At 53.1% G+C, this 20,130-nt stretch overlaps 1 protein-coding gene across 1 annotated transcript in view; it reads right to left on the minus strand.

Annotated features, from left to right (window-relative positions):
- The window catches only part of LOC108505740 (ephrin type-A receptor 8-like), a 50,005-nt gene that overhangs the window by 24,930 nt on the left and 4,945 nt on the right, over window positions 1-20,130 (minus strand). The window contains exons 2-3 of the mRNA XM_017832023.1: window positions 12,315-12,379; window positions 2,800-3,463 (exon numbers count right to left, since the gene is read on the minus strand). Coding sequence (XP_017687512.1) covers window positions 2,800-3,463; window positions 12,315-12,379 — 729 coding nt within the window. The remainder of the gene's footprint in view (window positions 1-2,799; window positions 3,464-12,314; window positions 12,380-20,130) is intronic.

The following is a 20,130-nucleotide window of genomic DNA, read 5'->3' on the forward strand; positions in this document are numbered from 1 at the left end:
GATGTTAATGTGTCGTGTGTGGACCGATGCACTTCAAGGAGGAAAGAGCAACGACTCTGAGGCTGTGGGTGATGGGGTGAGGGAAGCAAAGTCCTTCAGAACCTTGAAAACCAAGGGAAAAACAAGTGAGGCAGCAGGGCTGTGCTGTCCCAGGAGGGATTTCATCCTTGTGGTGGCCGTGGCAGAAGGTGCTGTGGGGCTAAACTGATGGGAATTTTAGGAGCTGGCAGACCCCAGGATGCCATCAGGAGCTGTGGGAATTCCTGCTCAAACCTGGTTTCTGCCCAGTAAGGCACTGCAGCACACGTGCCCATTCACAGCTGGAGAAGGGGGTCACATCTGATGCCAAGCCAGCTGGCATCCTCAGGTCGTCCTGATCCCAGTGTCCCGGGGCTGAGATCTGCCCCCCTCGATCCCATGGAAACTACCCCTCACATCCTTATGGCAAATGTTAAGACATCAAAACAAGGTGAGACGTGTGGATCCCACTGAGACGGGTGCAGAAGTCAGAGATCCCAAACATCACCCTCCTGCTCCCAGAAAAGGGGTATCCAATGTGATGGATGACAGCAAAGACCCATCCCTGGAAGTGTCCAAGGCCAGGTTGGACAGGGCTTGAAGCAACCTGGTCTAGTGGAAGGTGTCCCTGCCCATGGCATGGGGGTGGAAAGAGATGAGCTTTAAGGTTCCTTCCAACCCAAACCAGACTGTGACTCTATGACTCTGTAAAGGGGATGAGAGACAGAGAATTTCCCAGTGTTCCTGCACATATTCACCATGTGGCACCTCACCCTGTCCTTCCCAGCTCTGTGGCACAACCTTCCTTCTCCTCTGAAGGGCTGGGAACAGCTCTGGCTTTGGTCTGGTTTCCTGAGCTGTCCTCCATCACTCTGGCAGGTCCTTAGAAAAATGAACATTAAAGAGGAGAGGGAGAAACCTCCACTGTTCAAACATCTTTAGCTTTGACAGATAAGGTGTCTGGCTGTGAAAGGCAGAAGGAAATTAATTTGGAATCACATTTTAAACACTGCCATAGAGGCAAAGTATCTTCTCTCTAATTTCCACACATCCCCCTGCCCCCCCGCCCAAGCAAAAAAATGAATTTCCCTGATATTTATAGAAAGATTATTAGGGCCACTAGGAGTGATTTATATCATCTCATCCCTGTGGCCGAGAATGAAAAATTGCTGGGGCGACAGCGGCTGGAATCCTGCTTTTGTCCTCCTGACAATTAAAACGGCTAATTTCCAACTCCAACAGATCCGCTGGTGTTATAAATCACTCCAGGAAGGCATTTTTTCAGCCTGAAAAGTGAACTCTGCCCTAATCAGGCACAAGATCAGAGATTTGCATCTGTTTGCTTTCCTGTGTAAAGGTATGTACTCTTGCTCCACACCCACCCACCAAAGGGGATGTGGGCAAGGAGGTGCTGCCCCTGCTCACTTGATGCTGGGTCATCAAACTGTGCTGGGAGCTGGAAAAATGTGACAGGGAAAGCAGGAGAGGAAGATGACACTGAGGTCAGAGAAAATCCAGTGACATTTCCGTCCGGTTTCTGATGCCACAAGCCTTGGAGAGTTTTGCTGGGTCTGGGTCCATCTCCATGCAGAAGGGCCACCTGGGAGCACATGTTGGACCACACTTCCTCCTGTGCCATGCTTATGGTAGGAGCAATCCCACTAGAAAAGGGCAGGAGGGCACGGCAGCTCTCCCACAGCTTTGCTTCCAGGAGAGAGCAAACCTGTCTGAGGAATCACAGGAAAATGAGGCAGCACCAGTGCCACAGATTCCCTCAGCCTCCTGGCTTTGGGATCTCCTGGGGCAGAGACTGCAATACAGGACTGCTGGAGGGGAATACAGGGACTGGGTGTTTGGTCCTTCTGAACCATCTCACAGATCTTTGCAGTGGTGGAGCTGGACCCAGCCCTTCAGGAGGCCCTTGCTGGTGTCCCCTCCCACAGTGGCACGTGCCTGGCCCCACACACACCTTGCACCCACTCTTTAACATGATGGAAGACCCTGTCCTATCTACCCCAGGATAACTCTCAAATCAATGGTCGCAGACAGGAAGAGTTTGGGATAGAAGCATTTATTCTGCCCATCCTTCCCACTCTATGTAGCCGGGGACCTGCGGGAGCCAGCGCCAGTCCCAGCAGCCCTTGGGTCTATTCCAGCCCGGTGCCGGACGTCCTAACCTTGAGTCAAGTCTCCCTAAGACAAATCCTCCACCTGACATTTCCACGGAGCTCAAACAAAAGCCCCCGCACTCATATTTGTGCTGCTCCCCCTCTCCACGTCCCAGGAAGGAACCGAGCGCAAACAAATCCGTGCGCAGGGCTCTCCCGGGGAGCTCTGTACACACACATCCCGCACGCCTGCTGCTGGTCACCCCACTTCCTTATCGCAGTTTGTACAGTCGGCAGCTCACAGCCTGCCCAGAGGGCCCCCCGGGAAAGCTCCCCACACCCCCGGACGTGGGGCTCGGCAGCAGCCCCGGGAGGGTGAGGGATGGACACAGTGACCTTGTTTCATGAAAGCTCGATGTTTTTCTTTTTTTGTTTCCCTCCCTTTCAAACCCCTGCCAGCGGTGGGGGTGTTTTGGAGAGGCCAAACAACACATTTGGGAAGCGTGAAGCCGGCCAGCAAAGGCTTGGGCAGCCCTGGGCCTCCACAAGAGGCTGGCTGTGCCAGTTTTTGTGAAAAGGCATCTGTCCTCAGCCCTTCTCCGAAGAGGCAGGAGCCCCTCGCGGCCATCCCTCCCCTTGCAGGCACTGGCAGGCAAGAAGCAGGGAGACTCACCCATGCAGGAATCCCGCTGCTCTTCGTAGCCAGCACTGCACACGCACTTCCCGATGGGCACCAACCACTCTCCCTCGGCGCTGCAGTACATCTTGGGGGTGTCCCTCTCCTCCGAGTGGCCCACGCACTCTCCCCGCACTTCCACCAACGAGGACGAGTCCGCCCCAGTCACGGCCTCAGAGAAGGATGCCAAGTTCCTCACTGTAGCCGGGCACTTCTTGTAGTACACCCGCACCGAGACGATGGCAATGCATGCCCCGATGTCCTGGAAGGCCAGGTAGAAGCCCCTCTTGCTCAGTGGCCCCACGCCCCGCACCTCTGTGTTCAGCTTCAGGCGCCGCACCCCCAGGTCCACGTTGGTGAAGCTCTCGTCCGCTGCGATCGTGTCGATCTTCATGAACTGGCTCTCCCGGGTGCTGGTGCCCAGGTCCCGGTCGGACTCCATGTAGTAGAGATTGAAGGTCTCCTTGCAGGTGCCCAGCACACCTGGCATGCTGTTGCAGTCCCTCAGCGTGAATTTGATCTCCGCGTAGACCCGCCGCGCACCGTCCCGCTGAACCCAGTTGGTCCGGAGCCAGTTGTTCTGGTTGGGGGTCATGACATTACAGACCTGGTAGGTGTGGATGGGGCTGAAAAACTCATCCATTTCATTGATCGAATCCCACTGTGGGACAGAGAGAGAACAGGTCATTCCGGATGTCCCCAGCCACCGGCTGAGCACAGAGCATGCACAAGTCTGCCGTCTCCCACCCCAGGATGAACTCCCTCTGCTCCTGTGCCTGGCTGGGAGGTCAGGCCTTGCTGCCACAAGGCAAAGGGAAACGAGGAGGAGCAGCATTTAACCAGCACTGATTTGGGCAGTGACTCCCAGCCCACCCTGCTGCAGCTCTGCGTGAGGTGCACCCTGTTTATTCCCGTCTGGGAACGCTTGCGTGAGGTTGATGTGCTGGCAGAGGCTGATGGCAGCATGTGCCTGGGAGGGCTCCAAACCCTCTAGATCATGTCTGTGAGTCCCTTTTCTTGGTGCTCAGCCCATCATTGGCAGCAGCAGGAACCACCTGTGTGGTGCTCACCTGGGTCTCCTCTGGCTCATGCACTGTCCATGCACAAACTCGACTGGGTGCTTTCCATCTGGAGAAGGAGTGTCAGGGTGGGTAGCACAGGGTGAAGGGGAAGCATGCAGTGAACACAGGACTTCCAGCAAGAAACAGGGGCCCGTGGGGGCTCAGAGCCCTCTTCTTCCCCACAAGGTGATGCCAGCGTGGCTCCTCGGTGTGAACCCACAGTGCTCAACCCAGCTGAGAGGCTGGATGGGGACTGGCTCTGGGAACACAAAGGTTCGTGGCTTGACAGCTCTGGGGTGAAAATTCCATGTTGCAGTGGCAGCAGGGGGAGTCTGGGGAGGAGATGCTGGCAGAAGCATGTTGCAGCAAGCAGGATTGCAATGAAGGGTGGTCTGGGTGAGTTTAGAGGGACAGTGACATGGGTGTCACACGAGGGAGGGATGCTAAAGGGTTTAACTTATGAGAAATGAGAAGTAGTGATATTTTGAATACAAATGAATTCCATAGCTGAGGGACAAGTAGAACTTAGATATTGTAGGCTACAGGACACTTTGGGGGGCTCACTCTTGCCTCAGGTCTCCCTCTCGAACCTCAGCAACCCCTCACCAGGACTCACAGACCTTCCCTTCTCGCCCACCACCTCTTCAGCTCACATTCCTGCCCAAACCAAGCACTCTGATCACACCCCCATGGATGGGTCTGGGACTCTTGAATTGTTATGGGAAAAGGGGAGGAGGTGGAAGAGCAGAGGAGAACTTCAAACCTTCTGACTTTTCCCTGGACTTGGAAACAGGCTTTGAAGATGCCTGAGCTCCACTCTCGTGCCCAAGTCCAGCTGTGAGGGGCAGCCCCAGATGCACTGCTGCAGAAGCTGGGGAAGATACTGGCACTGCTGCAGCAATTGCTCCTCTGCCTTTCAAATCATCGCCCCTCTCCTCACGCCAACATCAGCACCCCCCTGCCTGCACCATCCTGGGGTCCTGGCTCTGCCTGGGAGCTGGCAGGGAGCAGCCCCCACCTCGGCACCATGTGTACCCAGCTGTCTGGGGGGAACGGGGAGTCAAGGAAAGCTCCAACCATGCCTGCACAGAGCAGGAAAACAAGTCTTTTAAGCAGCATTACAAGCACATTAAAATAAACTGCCAGGCTTGCCCTGACAGGGCAAAACTGGTGTTTTCTTATGCAAGTGGTGACCCGTGTTTCATTACAGATACAAAACCAACAGCAGTCCTGAGAGAAGGATGCTCAGCTCAGAGACAGTGAGCCCGAAGCCTTCACCCCAGTGACTGTGGGAGCTGACCAGGATGCAGATCCACTGGGACAGGCACCTGCCAGCCTTGTTGTGTGGCCACCAGCACTGCAGGGACAGGACACAGCTAGGGGAGGGCAGCACACCTCCAGAGCGTGTGAGATACTGGAAAGATGTATCAGTGAGACCTGTAAGACAACCCACTCCCTTCTCCCCTCTCAGATGGGAATGTCCTTCCTCATTCGACCTCCTTGACCTGCAGCTCCTGGGGAGGTGGTGTGGTGCCTTCTGCTCGTGTGAGAGTGATCAGAGCAGTCATTTTGGTGAGGTACATCTTCAAAACTTCCCCAGCATCATGCATTTAGGAGAAAACTCTGCTCTCAGCTCCTAAAGAGCTTAAAAGTTACCTGGAACAGGCAGTAGCTCCAGGTGCAAACTAACATGGAAACTCATTCCAAGGGAAATATGCCTGCAAAGGGGGTGAAAGTCAAGCCACTGCCAGAGGAGAAAAATGTTTCTGGTTCATTTTAAAAAAACTTGTCTTCTGAATTCCAGAAATGCCCAGGTTTGTCTGGGGATCACTGAGCTCAGGTAGACAACATGGAAAGGGGCCAGGCTACCGGTGTGCTTGGCTGGAGGGGTGAGGGCAGCACCCCTCAGCTTCTCCAGCCACAGAGATGAGCCTGTAGAAGGTGCTGTGACACCCAGGACACTCCCCTGCTGCTTGCCCAGAGTGTACAGTGGTGCTCAGGAGTGTGGGCAGAGCCAGGCACGGCACAGCCCCTCTGCCTCTCTCTGCTCCCACACCCGCCTGTGCACACGCTGAGGCTCTTCCGAGGGTGTGGAAGTCGCTGTCGAAATTAATCGAGCACAAATTAACACAACATCTGCTTCCTGTCTTTTCCCTGCTGAGTTTCCCCGGGGGAAGTGAGGCAGAGCCGAGCATGGGAGGAGACACGCGGGGAGAGGGCAGAGCTGGGGGGGTGAGCAGGGATTACCCTCCCGATGCACAGCCAGCTCCCCTCGGCGATGCCTGTGGGGCCAGGGCTCTCCAGGAGCGTCCAGCAAGGGAAAGATGAGGTTATTGTGTGCACCAAAACGCTTTGGCTCCAGCTCGTGTGGTTGCTTTGCGTCTCCAGACATTCACTTCTCTCCCAAATCTGGCATAGGAGATGCAGCTCGTGACTGCAGTGTCCCCACACCCTCGTGGCACTGCCAGAGCCAGCAGAACAGGGAGATATAAATGCCCACCTCCGAGCACGGGCAGCAGTCGGCATCAGCCCCATCTCCACCCCTGGGGTGAACCTGGAGAGTTTGCATTTGCACCATCACTCTTTCAAACGTGGTGCTTTTCTGCACAGGGGCTGCACTGTCAGTTCTGTCCCGGGGTTGTAGGCAGTGCCTTGGGATCCCAGTCTGAGACCAGCCCAAAACACCACACCTGCCCTGCAGGGAAAGTGCTCTATGACCGGTGGAAGCGGACAGGGGCAGGCAGGTCACCTGAACTCGTGGCTTGGGTGCCACAGGTGCATCTTCCCAGCATGTCACAAGGCAAGTGAGGTCTCATCTGAGATCTCTCTGCAGATCCCAGGACCTGCAGGGTATTTGGAATCATAGAATCCCAGAATGGTTTGGGTTGGAAGGGACCATTTTGTTCCACCCCCCTGCCATGGGCAGGGACACCTTCCACTAGACCACAGTGCTCCAAGCCCTGTCCAACCTGGCCTTGGACACTTCCAGGGATGGGGTAGCCACAGCTTCTCTGGGCAACCTCTGCCAGGGCCTCAGCACTCTCACAAGGAGGAATTTCTTCCTAATATCCAATCCAAATCTACCCTCCTTCATCTTAAAGCCATTCTCCCTTACCCTATCACTGCCTGACCTTGCTGAAAGTCCTTCTACAGCCTTCCTGTAGGCCTTTTTAGATACCAACCGGGGGATGGAGGGACCTGCTTCAGGAATCCCCGTGACTGGAGGGGTTTTCCTGTTTCACCTCAGTTACAGGCTCCATGGGCAGGGAGAGGTGTCTGTGGCTCTGGGTGCCACTGGATGAGGAGTGCAGGCCCTGTGCACACCCCCAGCATCACCAGCTGAGGGGTTGAAGTGGTTTTATTAACCAAAGCTGAGCTCGGCCCATCCACTGCGATAAGATCCCCCAGTGAGACGGAAATGAGGACATCATAATTAACATGGTGAGCACATGTGCCCTGGGGGGGGGGAAACATGATTGCATCTGCACTCGGGGCTTTTGCCTAATAGTTTAAATTAAAGTCAACACCGGTTGTAAAAAAAATTGCCAGATTATGAAAGGCAAAAGATGCAAACACCAGATATGTGGGCAGCTGAGCAAGGTCTTAGAAGTCTCCTAGGGCCTGTGTGGCACGGCCGAGGAGAAGGAGGAGGAGTGGAGGATGGACTGTGTCCCCCTGGAGCAGCAGCTCAGCCTCCCACCATCCTTGCAGTGCCAAGGGACAAGGTCTCCCTAGTCCTGGGACAGCTTCCAGGAGGGATGCCAGGTCTGCCTGGCATAGCAATGCTTTTGTGGCCACTGAGACATCCAGCACTTTCCTTCCCAGTGAACCACAACACTTCCCCAGGAGCTGCCAGGTCCCTCACACCACTGTTACTGGGAGACAAAAAAAAGAGAAGGATGTTATTGCAGCTATAAATCATCAGATGGGAAGCCTTAATGGAGATAATCCCCATGAAATCAGTCACTGCTGTGGCTAAGGAGGGATTTGTCAGGCAGTTAACTACCCTGAGCTTCACTGCAGGTGATTAACTCCTGGTAGTGACCAGCATCTGGGGAATTAGCAATAACCCAGCATTTACTGAACAAGCACTGGGAGATGAGCTTTTATCTCAATTACTAGTTTAAATCTTTATTTTCCAATGTTCCCTTCCAACCCATCTTTTTTTTTTTTTTCAAAGAAAATTAATTTCACCGCAGCTTGAGCCGTAACTTGCTGATATTCCTGGATCCAGGCAGAGGCTTCAGCTTGGAAGAGAAACACAAGAAATGCAACAAGGACATCAAAGTGAGGGCGGGCAGAGACATGGCCTTGGCAGATGGGAGAGCCCCAACATCTCTTGGTGCTCTGAGGAGAAAGAAATGACCCTGAAGGGAGTTGAAGTGCCAAGGACACGGAGCAGCTTGGACTGGGGGCCAGTGTTTTACAGGGTGGGCTTGGGGCAAAGGGTCCCCAAGCTCTGTGACAGACAAGGTGCATCCAAGCCATGAACTGGTTGTTGGCTGCAGGACCATAGCCAGGCAAAAGAAGTCCCCTGGTGCATAGGCTTTGCTCTGCAAACAGCTCAGTCCCGGGACATTTACAGCATCGTGAAATCCCCATCCCTGATGCCCAAACACTGCTGGGAAACAATCCTACAGGCTCATCTGTGCTCTCAGCTGGGTGTTTCAGCAAATCTAGTGCCTCTCTAACAGTTTTCTCCCTGAGCACTGTAGGGTGAGGGAGGAGCATTCTTGGCTAATTGTGCCCAGGGGCCTCAGGATACATCCCTTTAGGAGGAGCGGAAGGGGCAGAGATGGGGAGCTGCAAACCTCCTCTGAAGGTCTTTCCTGGTGCTTCCACCAACAAAGCCAACATGGAATATGCCAGGTGGGATTGCTGGGAACTGTGCAGGGCTGGGAGCTGGACTCGATGACCCTTGTGGGTCCCTTCCAGCTCAGGACATTCCATGATTCTGTGATAGGTGTAGAGGCAGCTGCCTGGGTGGCAGATGCCCACCAGCCCTTGCAGTGAGGGGGCTGTTGTGGGGCCAGAGCATGGAGGTGCTGATGGGAGGTCACAGGCAGCATGGGGGGCCTTTCTCCAGCACTCAAGGTGCTCCTGTTCCAATAAGCTTCTGCAAGGCATCACTCAAGCTCCTTAGATACCCTGTGTCTGAACAAAATCATTTCCTGTTTGACTTTGTAAATCAAAGTAGATGATACAATAATTATTAATAATATGTTGACTTATCTCATCAGCATTTTAATTAGTCAGTAGGAAAGCAATTTGCAAAGGGGCCCATCAGGCCCCCTCTGATCCAGAGGGTCATGTGCCGAGCAAGGAGAGGGGAGAGAAAGGCACTGGGGCACTGGGGCATTTTGCTGGGGAGAACTGGGATAGGGGGAGGTGTGGGAGGGGAAGGGGCAGCCTCTTTGACGGGCGCTGATAAGAGTTTAATTTTCAATGCAAAGGGAATTGTTCTGGGAAAGGAGCGAGCTGAAAAGCTCCTGGGAGACCTTTGAAGTTCTAATTGAGAGGAGCCGCAGCCTGCGGGACAGGGCCGCTCCCGGTGACCCTTCCGCTTCCTGCACGTGTCTCCAGGGTGGAGGTGAGGGGGGGCTGCGATTAAACCCCTGAGCAGCAATTACAGCCAATTACCCCTCAGTTAATTGTCTGGCAAGAGAAAATGTCAAAACAGGCCAGGCGTGGCTCCCTGATGGCCTGACACTGCCCAGGGCCCACAGCTCTGCTGACTCTCACCGTGCCCACTGCTCCCAGCCCCTGCTCCTCCACTCTTGCTGGTCCACAGCAAACCAAGAAGGGAAACAACCTCCCAGTGAGGCAGGTTCACTTTGCCCACAGCTGGGATGAAAACATCAGGACTTTGTGGGTGGCACCCTTCCAGTTTTGCAGTGCTGATGCTTTGGGCTGTTGCCCTGACTGTGTGGGCAGCTCTGGGATCAACCAGTCCAGAGGAGGAAACCTCTGAGGCTGCTGCCTTTCCTCTGGCATCCCCAGGAGACCCAGAGAGGTGGGACAGAACGTGCAGGTGCTGGAAAAGAAAGCTGTAGGGCACTAGGCAGTGAGCTAGCAGACACAAGTCCCTTCCTGAGGCTCCTCAGGCTGGGGACCAAGGCTCTGTGCTGCTTAGTGCCCTGCAAAGACCCAGGCAGAGCTACCCACCTCCCAGTGTCACCCATGTGGTGGCCCTGGGGGAAAATGGAGATGTGGGTAAAGCAAAACAAACATGACTTCAGCTAGGGAGACAGGGTCAGCAATGCTCTCCCTTGGCAGGAGGATGCTGTGTCTGTCTGTGGATGGCACAGATACACTGTGAGGAAATCCTGCACCCTTTTTATTATTTATTATATTTATTATTTATTATTATTGTATATTTTTAGCAAACATCACTAATAAGATGGAGACTTTAGATGTATTAGTGTTCGGGAGCTGCTGGTGAAGGGCTGCTGGGCACCTGCTGTAGAGGACTGTCCTGAGACACAGCCCCAGCACCCTGTGGTCATCCAGTGCATGACACCTGACAGCTCAAATGAGTTGGGACCCTGGAGTCATCCCCTGGATTTGTGAATGTGCAGTACAGGATGCTGCACCTTAACCACCCGTGGAAGTCCCTGATGTGGTGAGAATGAGGCTCCTTTGGGCTCAATCCTTTGTCTGCCTTGGGAGTGCAAGGCCATGCCCAGAACAACCAGCTCAGGTGGATTCATCTTCACCCAAGTCCCCTCGGTGATGTGATGGGTCCCACCTGCAGGACAGCAAGCAATGGGCCTGGAGATGGGGTCACAGAGGCATCAGGAGGGCTGGACTCATGGAAGAGGATCCAAAAGGAGAGCCTTGGGCAGTCTGTGAGTGGCAGAGGATCTGACTGTGAGGAGGAATTGCCTAGGGAGCGATGAAAGGCAGAGCACTGGATGTGGACAGAGGAAAACATCCCTGACTCACAGAAAATCCCAGAAAAGTTCTCCTTCCCAGGGGAGCAGAGGAAGCCCTGGTCCCTGACTCCCTGAAGGTGTGTTGAGCTCCTCCGGGGTGCCAGGTTTTGGCAGCAGGGCTGAAATGAGATGACAGCTGAGTAGTGACAGGACAGAGATCCACACAACCAAGGGCAGCCTACGGATGACCATGAAGAGGACAATATCTGCCTCATGCAGGCAGTGGCAGAGGAAAGTCTGGTGGCTGGAGACAAAGCCAGGCACACCCTCATAGCGATGGGTTTTTAACAGGGGCCTGTTAACAGCATCACCACAGGACCTGGAGTATTTACCAGCACTGGCAATTTTGCAGCCAAGGATGTTTTTTCCTAAAAGCTGGGCTGCTCTGAGAGCTGAATGAACTGACAGGCCTGAAGGCCTGTATTTATGCAGGAGATCACATCACATTAGTTCCGCGGTCCCCTCTGACCTTGTACCTCTCAATCTATTACATTCCCAGGACACTCATTTGCAACAGCTAACTGCTAAAATTAGAGCTGAGTTAACAATTTAATATATTTACATATACGATAAAGTCTGATAGAAATCTGATCATTGGTATTATTATGAATTCACCGTTCTGATCACTCCTGCTCAAGCAGCGCAGGGACTGAAAGTCTCAAGCAACAGATCAATGAAAATTATTAGAGGCCTGGGAAGATTTCTGTGGGAGGTGGAATTGAAAAGATTAGGACCGTTTAGTTCAGAGAAAGGATGAAAAAGAATGGACATGAAAAATCAAAACAGTAGCAACAGCCAGGTAGGCACCCCAATTTTGCACGTTTTGTGCCTGCAGCAAGCCCCACTGTGCCTTGCAGTAGGTCCTGTGGGTATTTATGGGATTGTTTCTGTTCTCTAAATGAATGAGAAAAATCCTTCCAGCCAGGTCACTCTGACATCTGGAACTCTATTTCCAGAAAGCTGCTGCAGCAGAAAAGTCTGGCAAGTGAAGGGGGCACAGGGAGAGGATCCAGCAGGCTCCCGTGGGGGTCACCACCCCGACATCCCTCCCGGCCACGCCACAGGGCTTTGTGTCTGCATCCCCATTCCCCATCAGGAACCATCTGCAGGGGAGGCCCCCTGACCCCTCTGTCCAGTTCCCACAGAAATTTCTCTGATTACAGGCAGTTGGGAGCTTCCCAGTTGTTTTATGGCTGTTCCCTCTGATGCAGCAAGGAATGAGATGCTTCTTAGCATGAGTCCCACCTCTTGAGTCCCCTCAAAACTCAGGACCTGGTGACAATCTGGTCCCTAGCAGAGGACATGGAGGGTTAAATGGCATTTCCAAAACAGCTGCTTCCCACTGCTAGTCTTTTAGGCTGGCATTTTCCCAAGAGACTTTGTCTCTTTGTCCCGTAAGCACTGACCTGGGGCTGAAATGTCCATTCCCTGTCCATCCCCTGACCCCCTGCCACAGGGACCCACAGTGACCTGTCCCACTGAGTTCCCTCTGTGCCAACAGCCGCTTCATACTTACCCCATGTGAGGGATAAGTCATCCAGCCCCAGTCCCCCGGGATTGTTGACGTGTCTAGCAAGTTCACTGGAAAACACAGGAGCAAAAGGCTGTGTTAGAAAGCTTTGTCCCCATCTCCAAGGGGTGAGGAGCCAAGGCACCAAGAACCCCCTCCACACATGACGCTTGAATGTTCCCCCCACCACCATCATCAATCTGCTGGCAGGGACTGCCTGGCTGGACGTGAGGAAGGCATGGATGAGGGGATGGCAACAAGTGGAGCTGGTTGATCAGGACAGAGTTGAGTCCAGGCTCTGCAACAGAGCAGTGCGACCTTTTGGAGGAGAGTGGGCTGGAAACAGCAGGTCAGAGGGAATGCAAAGCAATTCCTGTTTGTGGAAACAAACTTCCAACACCAGGTTGTCAACCATTCCCACCTTGGGCCAACACTGATGCAACTGGAGCATCGTTCCTCGGTTGGACACTTCTCCTCTGGAAGCCCTTTAGGCTCAGCTCTCTCCCAGCATCCCTGGTTTGAAGTCTGTGCTCCAGCAGCTGCTGTAATTGCACACTGCAGTGCCTGGCTCCAGCACAAAGTGACCCCCCATGGTCCTGGCTGACACCCCACTGGAGAGGTCCATCAAAGCCAAACCTTCCAAATCCCTGCCACCACTGGGAGCCCAGCTTAACGAGGAGCCACAGGCAAACTGCAAGAGGAGAGCAGCTTGGGGGGGGGAGAAGTGAGGACGGCTTTGAATGTGCTCAGGAGCTTCCTGTGGAAACCTGTGCAGTGTCAGCAGTGGGGGAAAGCAGGATGCCATGGCCCTGCTGACTCAGAGTCATCCGAGCCCCACACCCAGATCCCACAGCACCAGGCAGAGGAGAGCCTTGCCAATGCCTGATAACCCCCTGACTTGCTCAGCACCTGAGGAAGGAGCCCAAGCCCCAGCTCCACAGTGCAGATTCAGAGGGATGGAGGCTTGGGAGAGGGTGCCCTGACCCTTGGGAGTGAGTGCAGTGGGCACCAGCACCCTGATGCCTCATCACCCCTCAACAGCACCAGGCTCCCACAGGGCCCCCAGTGCCTCCAACTTTCCCCGTTGCTCCTTGTCCTGCAGCCACCCAGTAAGGTGCTGCATCCATGCTGGCTGCCTTTCCTCACCCTTGAGCAGCTTCAAACTGGACCTCAAGGCACCTTGTCACAGCATCCCTCTGCAGCACCAGGTCTGGGCTGGTCCCTGGGCTCTGGAGGGACACTGGTCTTGGTGCAAGGCCCAGCTTTGTCTCAGCGGGGACGGGGCACGTAAGGACAGCAGCTCCAGCCCTGGCAGAGCCCGAGCTCAGCGTGAGGCTGGTCCCTGCAGCCCGAGGAACGGGTGCCACTTTCATTTACTATTACCAGGCAGGGAAGGAGAGGGGGGGAGAGAGGAGCAGAGACGTGAGCTGGCTGTGAAACACCCGTACGTCATGCTTCTGACAGAGCAGATTAGGAGCTTTTGAGGCATTTATTAATGTTAGCAGAACAATTTGAAAGAATTTCCAGGGTTTCTTGTGTGGCTCCATTGGCCCAACAGCAGGCTGAGCCCCTCTACTCCCTGCACGGCACTGCTCCCACTGCTAAGGAGGCCCCTTGCCCTCAGTATGGAGTAATTACCTCGAAGATCTCAAATCCATTTTTATTTGTTATTGTTAATCTGAAGATTTTCTGCCTATTTTCCCTGGGTAATTCGCCCAGCAGGAGCCCAGGTTTGGGAGTTTCCCTGCTCGCAGTGCAGGAGCACGGTCCTGGTGACCCTCAGCAGGCAGGTTGCAGGGAGGGGGCAGTTTTCACAGACCCTCTCTACCCCCCCACCGTGGTCTCCACACCCTCTTTCCCACGCTGAGATGCTCCACAGTGGATGTGGGTGCCTCCCACTGCTCCCCAGGCAGCACGAGGAGCCTGCATGGACCGGGATCCAGTGGGAGCATCATGTTGAGAGGAATGATGTTGAGACCACATAGTGGGGTGTCCCCCAGACTTGTCTGCACAGCGGTGTGTGCAAGCTGGAGCCTCCTTGCCACACCCACATGCTGACCCCATCGTTTTCACCCAGTCCCACAGAGATGGAGCCGTCGTCTCCTTGTGGGTGCTTTGGTGCCCACCATCTTGCATCCGTGGTCAGATTCCTCATGCCCCTTTGCAGGAAGAGGGATAAGCTATTTCTTTTACTCTCTCACAAGCAGTCCAGCCAAGTGCACGGGAGCCCTGTGCATTAAGCCCACTGTGGCAGGCTCTGTACAAACAGAAAGGCATCGCGTGTGCGAGAGCTCTTGCGTTAGCTCCCGGTACAGCACACACGTCCGTGGATACAAGTGGCCATCCAGCAGCGCTGCGACGTGCTGTGCTCGGATACAGGCAGACCAACAGTCTCCCAAAACCCAACCTGTTACAGACCGGGCTGCAGCCCAGCTCTGGAGGGGACCATGCGACAAGTGCCCGTCCGGCCCCTCGCAGGTGATCTCCCGGCTGCGCCGCTTCTCCAGGGGCGACACTCAGAGCCCGCCCTCGCTGCCGGAGGGCGAGCGAGACCCCCACAAAGGACCCCTTTCAGCTGAAACTTTTCTTTTTTTTTTCCCCCAGAAAATGTGCCGGTTTGGGAGACCTCTCTCTCCTACAGCTGGGCGATTCTGTTTGATGTTATGGACTGTCTGCACGTATCAGTCTCAAACTGCGAGCTCCATTTTGTTTTCCTGAGCACCATTTTGTCGTTCCCCTATTCTGTGCCTTGGCCTTGCCTCGGCGTATTGAGCCAAAACACCAGGAGGTGTCAGGGGAAATTCTCGCCCTGGTGGAAAAGCTGTCAAGCCTGATTGCCCTTTCAAATGGAAGCACCTAGGAGCGAGCAGGTTTGCTTCCCAGCACCAACTGGGGACTGGAGACGGAGCCTCACGTAAGGCAGACCCTCTTGCTGCATAAAGTTGTAATGGGGTGTGAGTAGTGCACGTTGCAGCCTCATAGCCACAGATTAGACAGGAGTCAAAGTGTATGGATCTGTATATGATGCATATGCATATTGTATTTCTACCTCTACTTTTGGATCTGTACCTATATTTGCATCCATACCCATATCTACCAAATCCCAAACACCGCTTGGGATGAGAGAGGAAGCTGAAGCAGGGACTAGCATCCAAAGGACGTGAGTTTTTCCTGGAGCCATCTATCTCTTGTTATATATCTACACCTATATCTTATATCTATGTTTATATCTGTATCATTTATATCTATATCAATATCTATATTTATACCTATATCATCTATAAAGAGTGAGTGCTCAGATATCCTTCCCAGCACTTGCACTGGTGGCCACAGCTCCTGCAGGGATGTATTACATCCCTACAAACAGATGCATCAGCACCTCGGGGTCTCACATCCAAGTGTCCTAGGCTCAGAAATGGGCTCATGGTATCTAAGGGAGCACGTGGATCTTCAGCCCACCCAGGGGCGCATGGTGGGGTGGTGAAACAAGTCTGGGGCTGACACGCTGGGGGATGTGCTGAGCCCCAGCCTCTGGAAGAGCAGTGGGGGACCAAAGAGAGCTCTGAGCACCCTCACTAATTGTTAACCCACTGCAGTCCTTCCTCTAATTACTCCACCGTCTCCCTCCTAGGCAGGGGCTTTGTAGCGCAGGCGTGGGGAGGAAGGGTCAGTGGGAGCAGCCCTGTTCCCTTGGGCTTCAGTTCCTCTCCATCACAACTTCAAAGGCCTCCCAAGATCCACAGCCAGGCTCCCCCCCATGCAACAACGCCTTTTGCATCGATAATTAAACTCTTATCAGCGCGGTTTGGCACTCCTGCTCCCCGCTGCCCAAAGACTAGCAGGCTCAGCTCTGCGGCCCCAAGCGGGTCTGCACACCCCACACCAGCCCCATTCCAGGGGGGGACAACACAGGGAGGGTTATCCACAGCAGGAAAAAGTCAGGGTATGGGAAAGGGACAGGGAAGGCTCCCTGAGAGAAGGGGAAGGAGAGCCAGTGGCATTCATTTCCTGTAAGATCGGGCAGGACTTTGAAGGGGCAGATGGGGCCGGGCTGGGTCAGCTATTTGTGTCCCACCGTTTAATCCAAGAGCCTGCTGAATAGCCAGCCACGACCTTTCCAACTTGTGAGGCAAAGCTGAGACACAAAGCTGTGTCTTACTGGCCTTGGAACATGGCAGGAGGAAAGGACGGGAAGCTTCACTTTCAGCTTCCTGATCCCTGGGACAATATTTATCTTTAAGGAATGAAAAATAACCATTTATTCCCCAACACGGGAGGCCAAGCACTGGGGCTCAGAGGGAGGAGCAGCAAGCCCGGGGGGTAGGTCAGCTCTCCCCATCTGGGAGCTGTGCACAGGGGATGTTCCCCACAAACCTGGGTCAGCACTGCAGCAGTGGGGTGCTGCTCTGCCAGACCAAAGACTGGATCCAGGTGGGATTTGTCCAGCAGCTGCTCATCCACAAGGCTGCACAGACTAAGGACACAGCAGGGATGGTGCTCACCTCAGCACCCACCGGCCTCGGCTGCCCAGAGAAGGAGTTTAGAAAAGCAATGTGGGTAGATCTAAAAAAAAAAATGTCACCAAATGCAGGATTTCCACACTACTGGAAATGCCAGAATCAGGCTGGGGAAAAAAAAAAAACAACAACAACCCCTCCCCCCAAAAACCAAACCAAACCAAACCAAAAAAAAAACAACCAACCAGAAAAAAAAAAATAAACCAGAAACAATCAAACAAACAAAACACCTCCCCCCCCAAGAAAACCCAAAACAAGCTAAAAAGAAACATTTTCAAACGAAAGCAGTGCTGCTTTTTGGCCATGCCCTAATTCCCATTTCAGGATTTCTTCTCAGACCTCCAGATTGTTGCTGTGAACTTTCTGTATTTAATTTTATATCGTTTTGTAATGCATCAGGAGTGGTAATGCCCATAAGGACTGCCCAGAGGGTCACCCCTTTTCACTATACCCAGAGCAGGAGATACTTTGATGTAGGAAGAAAGCTTGTTTGTTCAATCAGTGCTAATAAAAAGCTGCAGTTCAGGTTTTAAAAATAAAATTATCAACCTGATCCTTCCAGCCCCTGCATGATATCATGTGAGATAATGTGCAGCGCAAGAGCATAACCTGCGGTAGGGCTGAGGTGTTGTGAAATAATGTAAAAAATGAAACAAAACAAAACACCCTGAATAAAGTATTTCTAAAGCTAGAAACCTTGAAATTATAGGGCAGGGGTTTTTTTATTTCCCAGAAGAGAGAAAAAAAAAAAAAAAAAAAAAAAGGCACATCAAAAGCCAAACGGCAAAAAGATGTTCCCTCTCAAAACTACGGGTGAGAAAATAGAGACGTAAAATGGTCGTGTTTCCTGCTCACTTTGAGACTCCTGATCGTGCCTGTAGCAAATGTGGATAGAGCCTTCCCAAATCTTCGTTCGCGAAGCCTCGCCATGATGATGATGAGACTCCTGATGCTTGTCTGCAGTGGGATGGACAGGGAGAGCTGGGCACACTGGCTTAGGAGACCCAAATGAAAGCCCACACACTCCCCACTGCTGGTGCATATCCCCAGTACTGGTGTGTATGTCCCCAGTACTGGTGTGCATCCCCAGTACTGGTGTGTATCCCCAGTACTGGTGTGCATCCCCATTACTGGTGTGCATCCCCATTACTGGTGTGTATCCCCAGTACTGGTGTGTATCCCTGGTACTGGTGTGCATCCCTGCACTGTGGCACTCACAGGTTTCAATGCAAGCAGTGTGTGGTCAGAGATGGACATAAATAGCTGACTGGAAATGTTAACCCCCCCTGGGCTGTCCCAGGGTTTGAGATGGGGTGCGTGGAGCCAGACACGGGGCTCAGAGTGAGGGGTGAGCACATTCTTCCATGTCGCTGGTCCTGGAGCTTGTGCCAGCGGGGAAGGAACTATTTTGAACTCAAGGGGTGGCTGGACTTGTAATTCAGGGCAGAAGCCAGAGGAGGAGGTGAGAAGGCTCTGGGGATAGGGGGTGAGAAAGGTCAGGGAGGCAAGAAATTCCATCAGTCTGATGTGAGCAGAGGAAAGAGCAGAACAACGGTGAGGCTGAGAAAGGGACAGGCACTGGAGTCCCTGTGGCCCTGGACCCTCGGGGGCTTGGCACAGCTGGTGTCCCCGGGTCTGGATTTGGCCATCTGGGAGTCACCCGAGTCCTGTCCATCACAGTGTCCCCAGCCTGAGGGACGGCGAGATGATATGGCCCTATCCATCAGCAGAGAGGAGCCCGTGCCTTGCACAGCCACCCCTTGGCATCTCATCTGCCTGAAGACCTGCAAGAACTGACCCACTGAACCCCCATGCCACCAAAGGGTGGATCCTGGCATCCCTGGCCACTATCCCCAAGCCCAGAAGCTTGAACCTGCATCCAAACCCAGGCACAGGAACAGAATAAACACCTATATAGCAATGCAATATCATGACAGCCTTTCAAAACCATACGGAAGTTTTCTAGCACAAAATACACGTCCTCTACTTGCAGTCAGCAAAACCTATGTGGTACAGACTCGAAGAAATGGGAGTCATGTCCAGAAGGGTTTGTCCAAGAATCCTCACACCAGCTGTGGGTGTGCTGTGACATGAGCCACGTCCCCGATGGCCAAAACCTGACTCCCTCTTCTCTTTTCTCACATCTGTTGGGTATAATAAAATTGACACAAACAATTTTTCAGCTTTGGTCACTGAGGTTTCTGACCTCTGCTGCATTTTTTAGGCATTGAAGCTCATGCCAGGTAAGCTTCTAACACCATCCCAGGTCCTTATCCTAGAGCATCTCACTCCCCACCCGTAAGTCGCGTGTCCACTCTGTTATCTCCTGCCTGTTTGGCATTTTGCAGATTTCTTACGTAAAACTGTCCCTTCCCATACCATCCACAGTGACTCAGGCACTGGAGACCTGTGCCTGTCTCAGATCCTGGAGTCCCAGAGCAGGACAGACCCTGCAGTACCCCGAAAATGACACCCTGCCCTTCCCATGAACCCCTGTGTCCCAGCAGTCCTGGCAAAGATTTCAGTGTTATCCTCTCTGGAATCCTCCCTAGGGAAACATGGGTTTTACAAATGTGCTCGCTTATCTGGATTATCTGGAGGGGCTTTGCATGGCAGTTTTTCAGGCTGTCGGATGCTTTTTCCCTAATTTCTCTGAGGATGTCTTTGCTCTCACACCAGTTGGCCACCCTAAATTGTGCTGAGCTGTTTGTACCCCAGTGACATTTATAAAGCAAGATAATTTCTTTTAAAGGCTTTTTGCCTTTTTCTCTCTTAAAAATAGCTTTCTAAAATGGAACATTTTCACAGACAAAAATACCAATACTAACCGCGTTTGAGGGGACAGGCTGAATATCTCATACCACTGGTAATTAAATATCACAAAAGTCCTTAAAAATTGCATGGGAGGTACATAAAACAGAAGGTACTTCATCCAAGGAAGGATCCAGGGACTTGTGGCATTGTTCACTGTCGATGCTGGGATGGAGCTGGGACAGAGCTGGTCGATCCAGCTGCAGCCAGCGCTTGTTGCCACTCACTGATGTGGTTAAATAAGCATTTTAAATACGAGAAACTGGAGATAGAGCAGAAAACACCACAGGCACAGCTATGATACCGGGGCTGGAGGTAAAAAAATATCCCAGAAGGGAATCTGCAGAGCCCAATCTGCTCATGCCCACGAGGGCTGAGAGGTGCCCGGGTGCGCTCAGCACACTTTCACAGCTGAAAAATATGGGCTCTTTAATCCTGCAGGAAAAGCCTAACAAGAACAAATGGCTGGAAGGTGAAGCCAGGCAAATTTGTAT

Source organism: Lepidothrix coronata, unplaced genomic scaffold (genome assembly GCF_001604755.1).
Source record: "Lepidothrix coronata isolate B3197 unplaced genomic scaffold, Lepidothrix_coronata-1.0 Scaffold198, whole genome shotgun sequence".
NCBI lineage: Eukaryota > Metazoa > Chordata > Aves > Passeriformes > Pipridae > Lepidothrix > Lepidothrix coronata.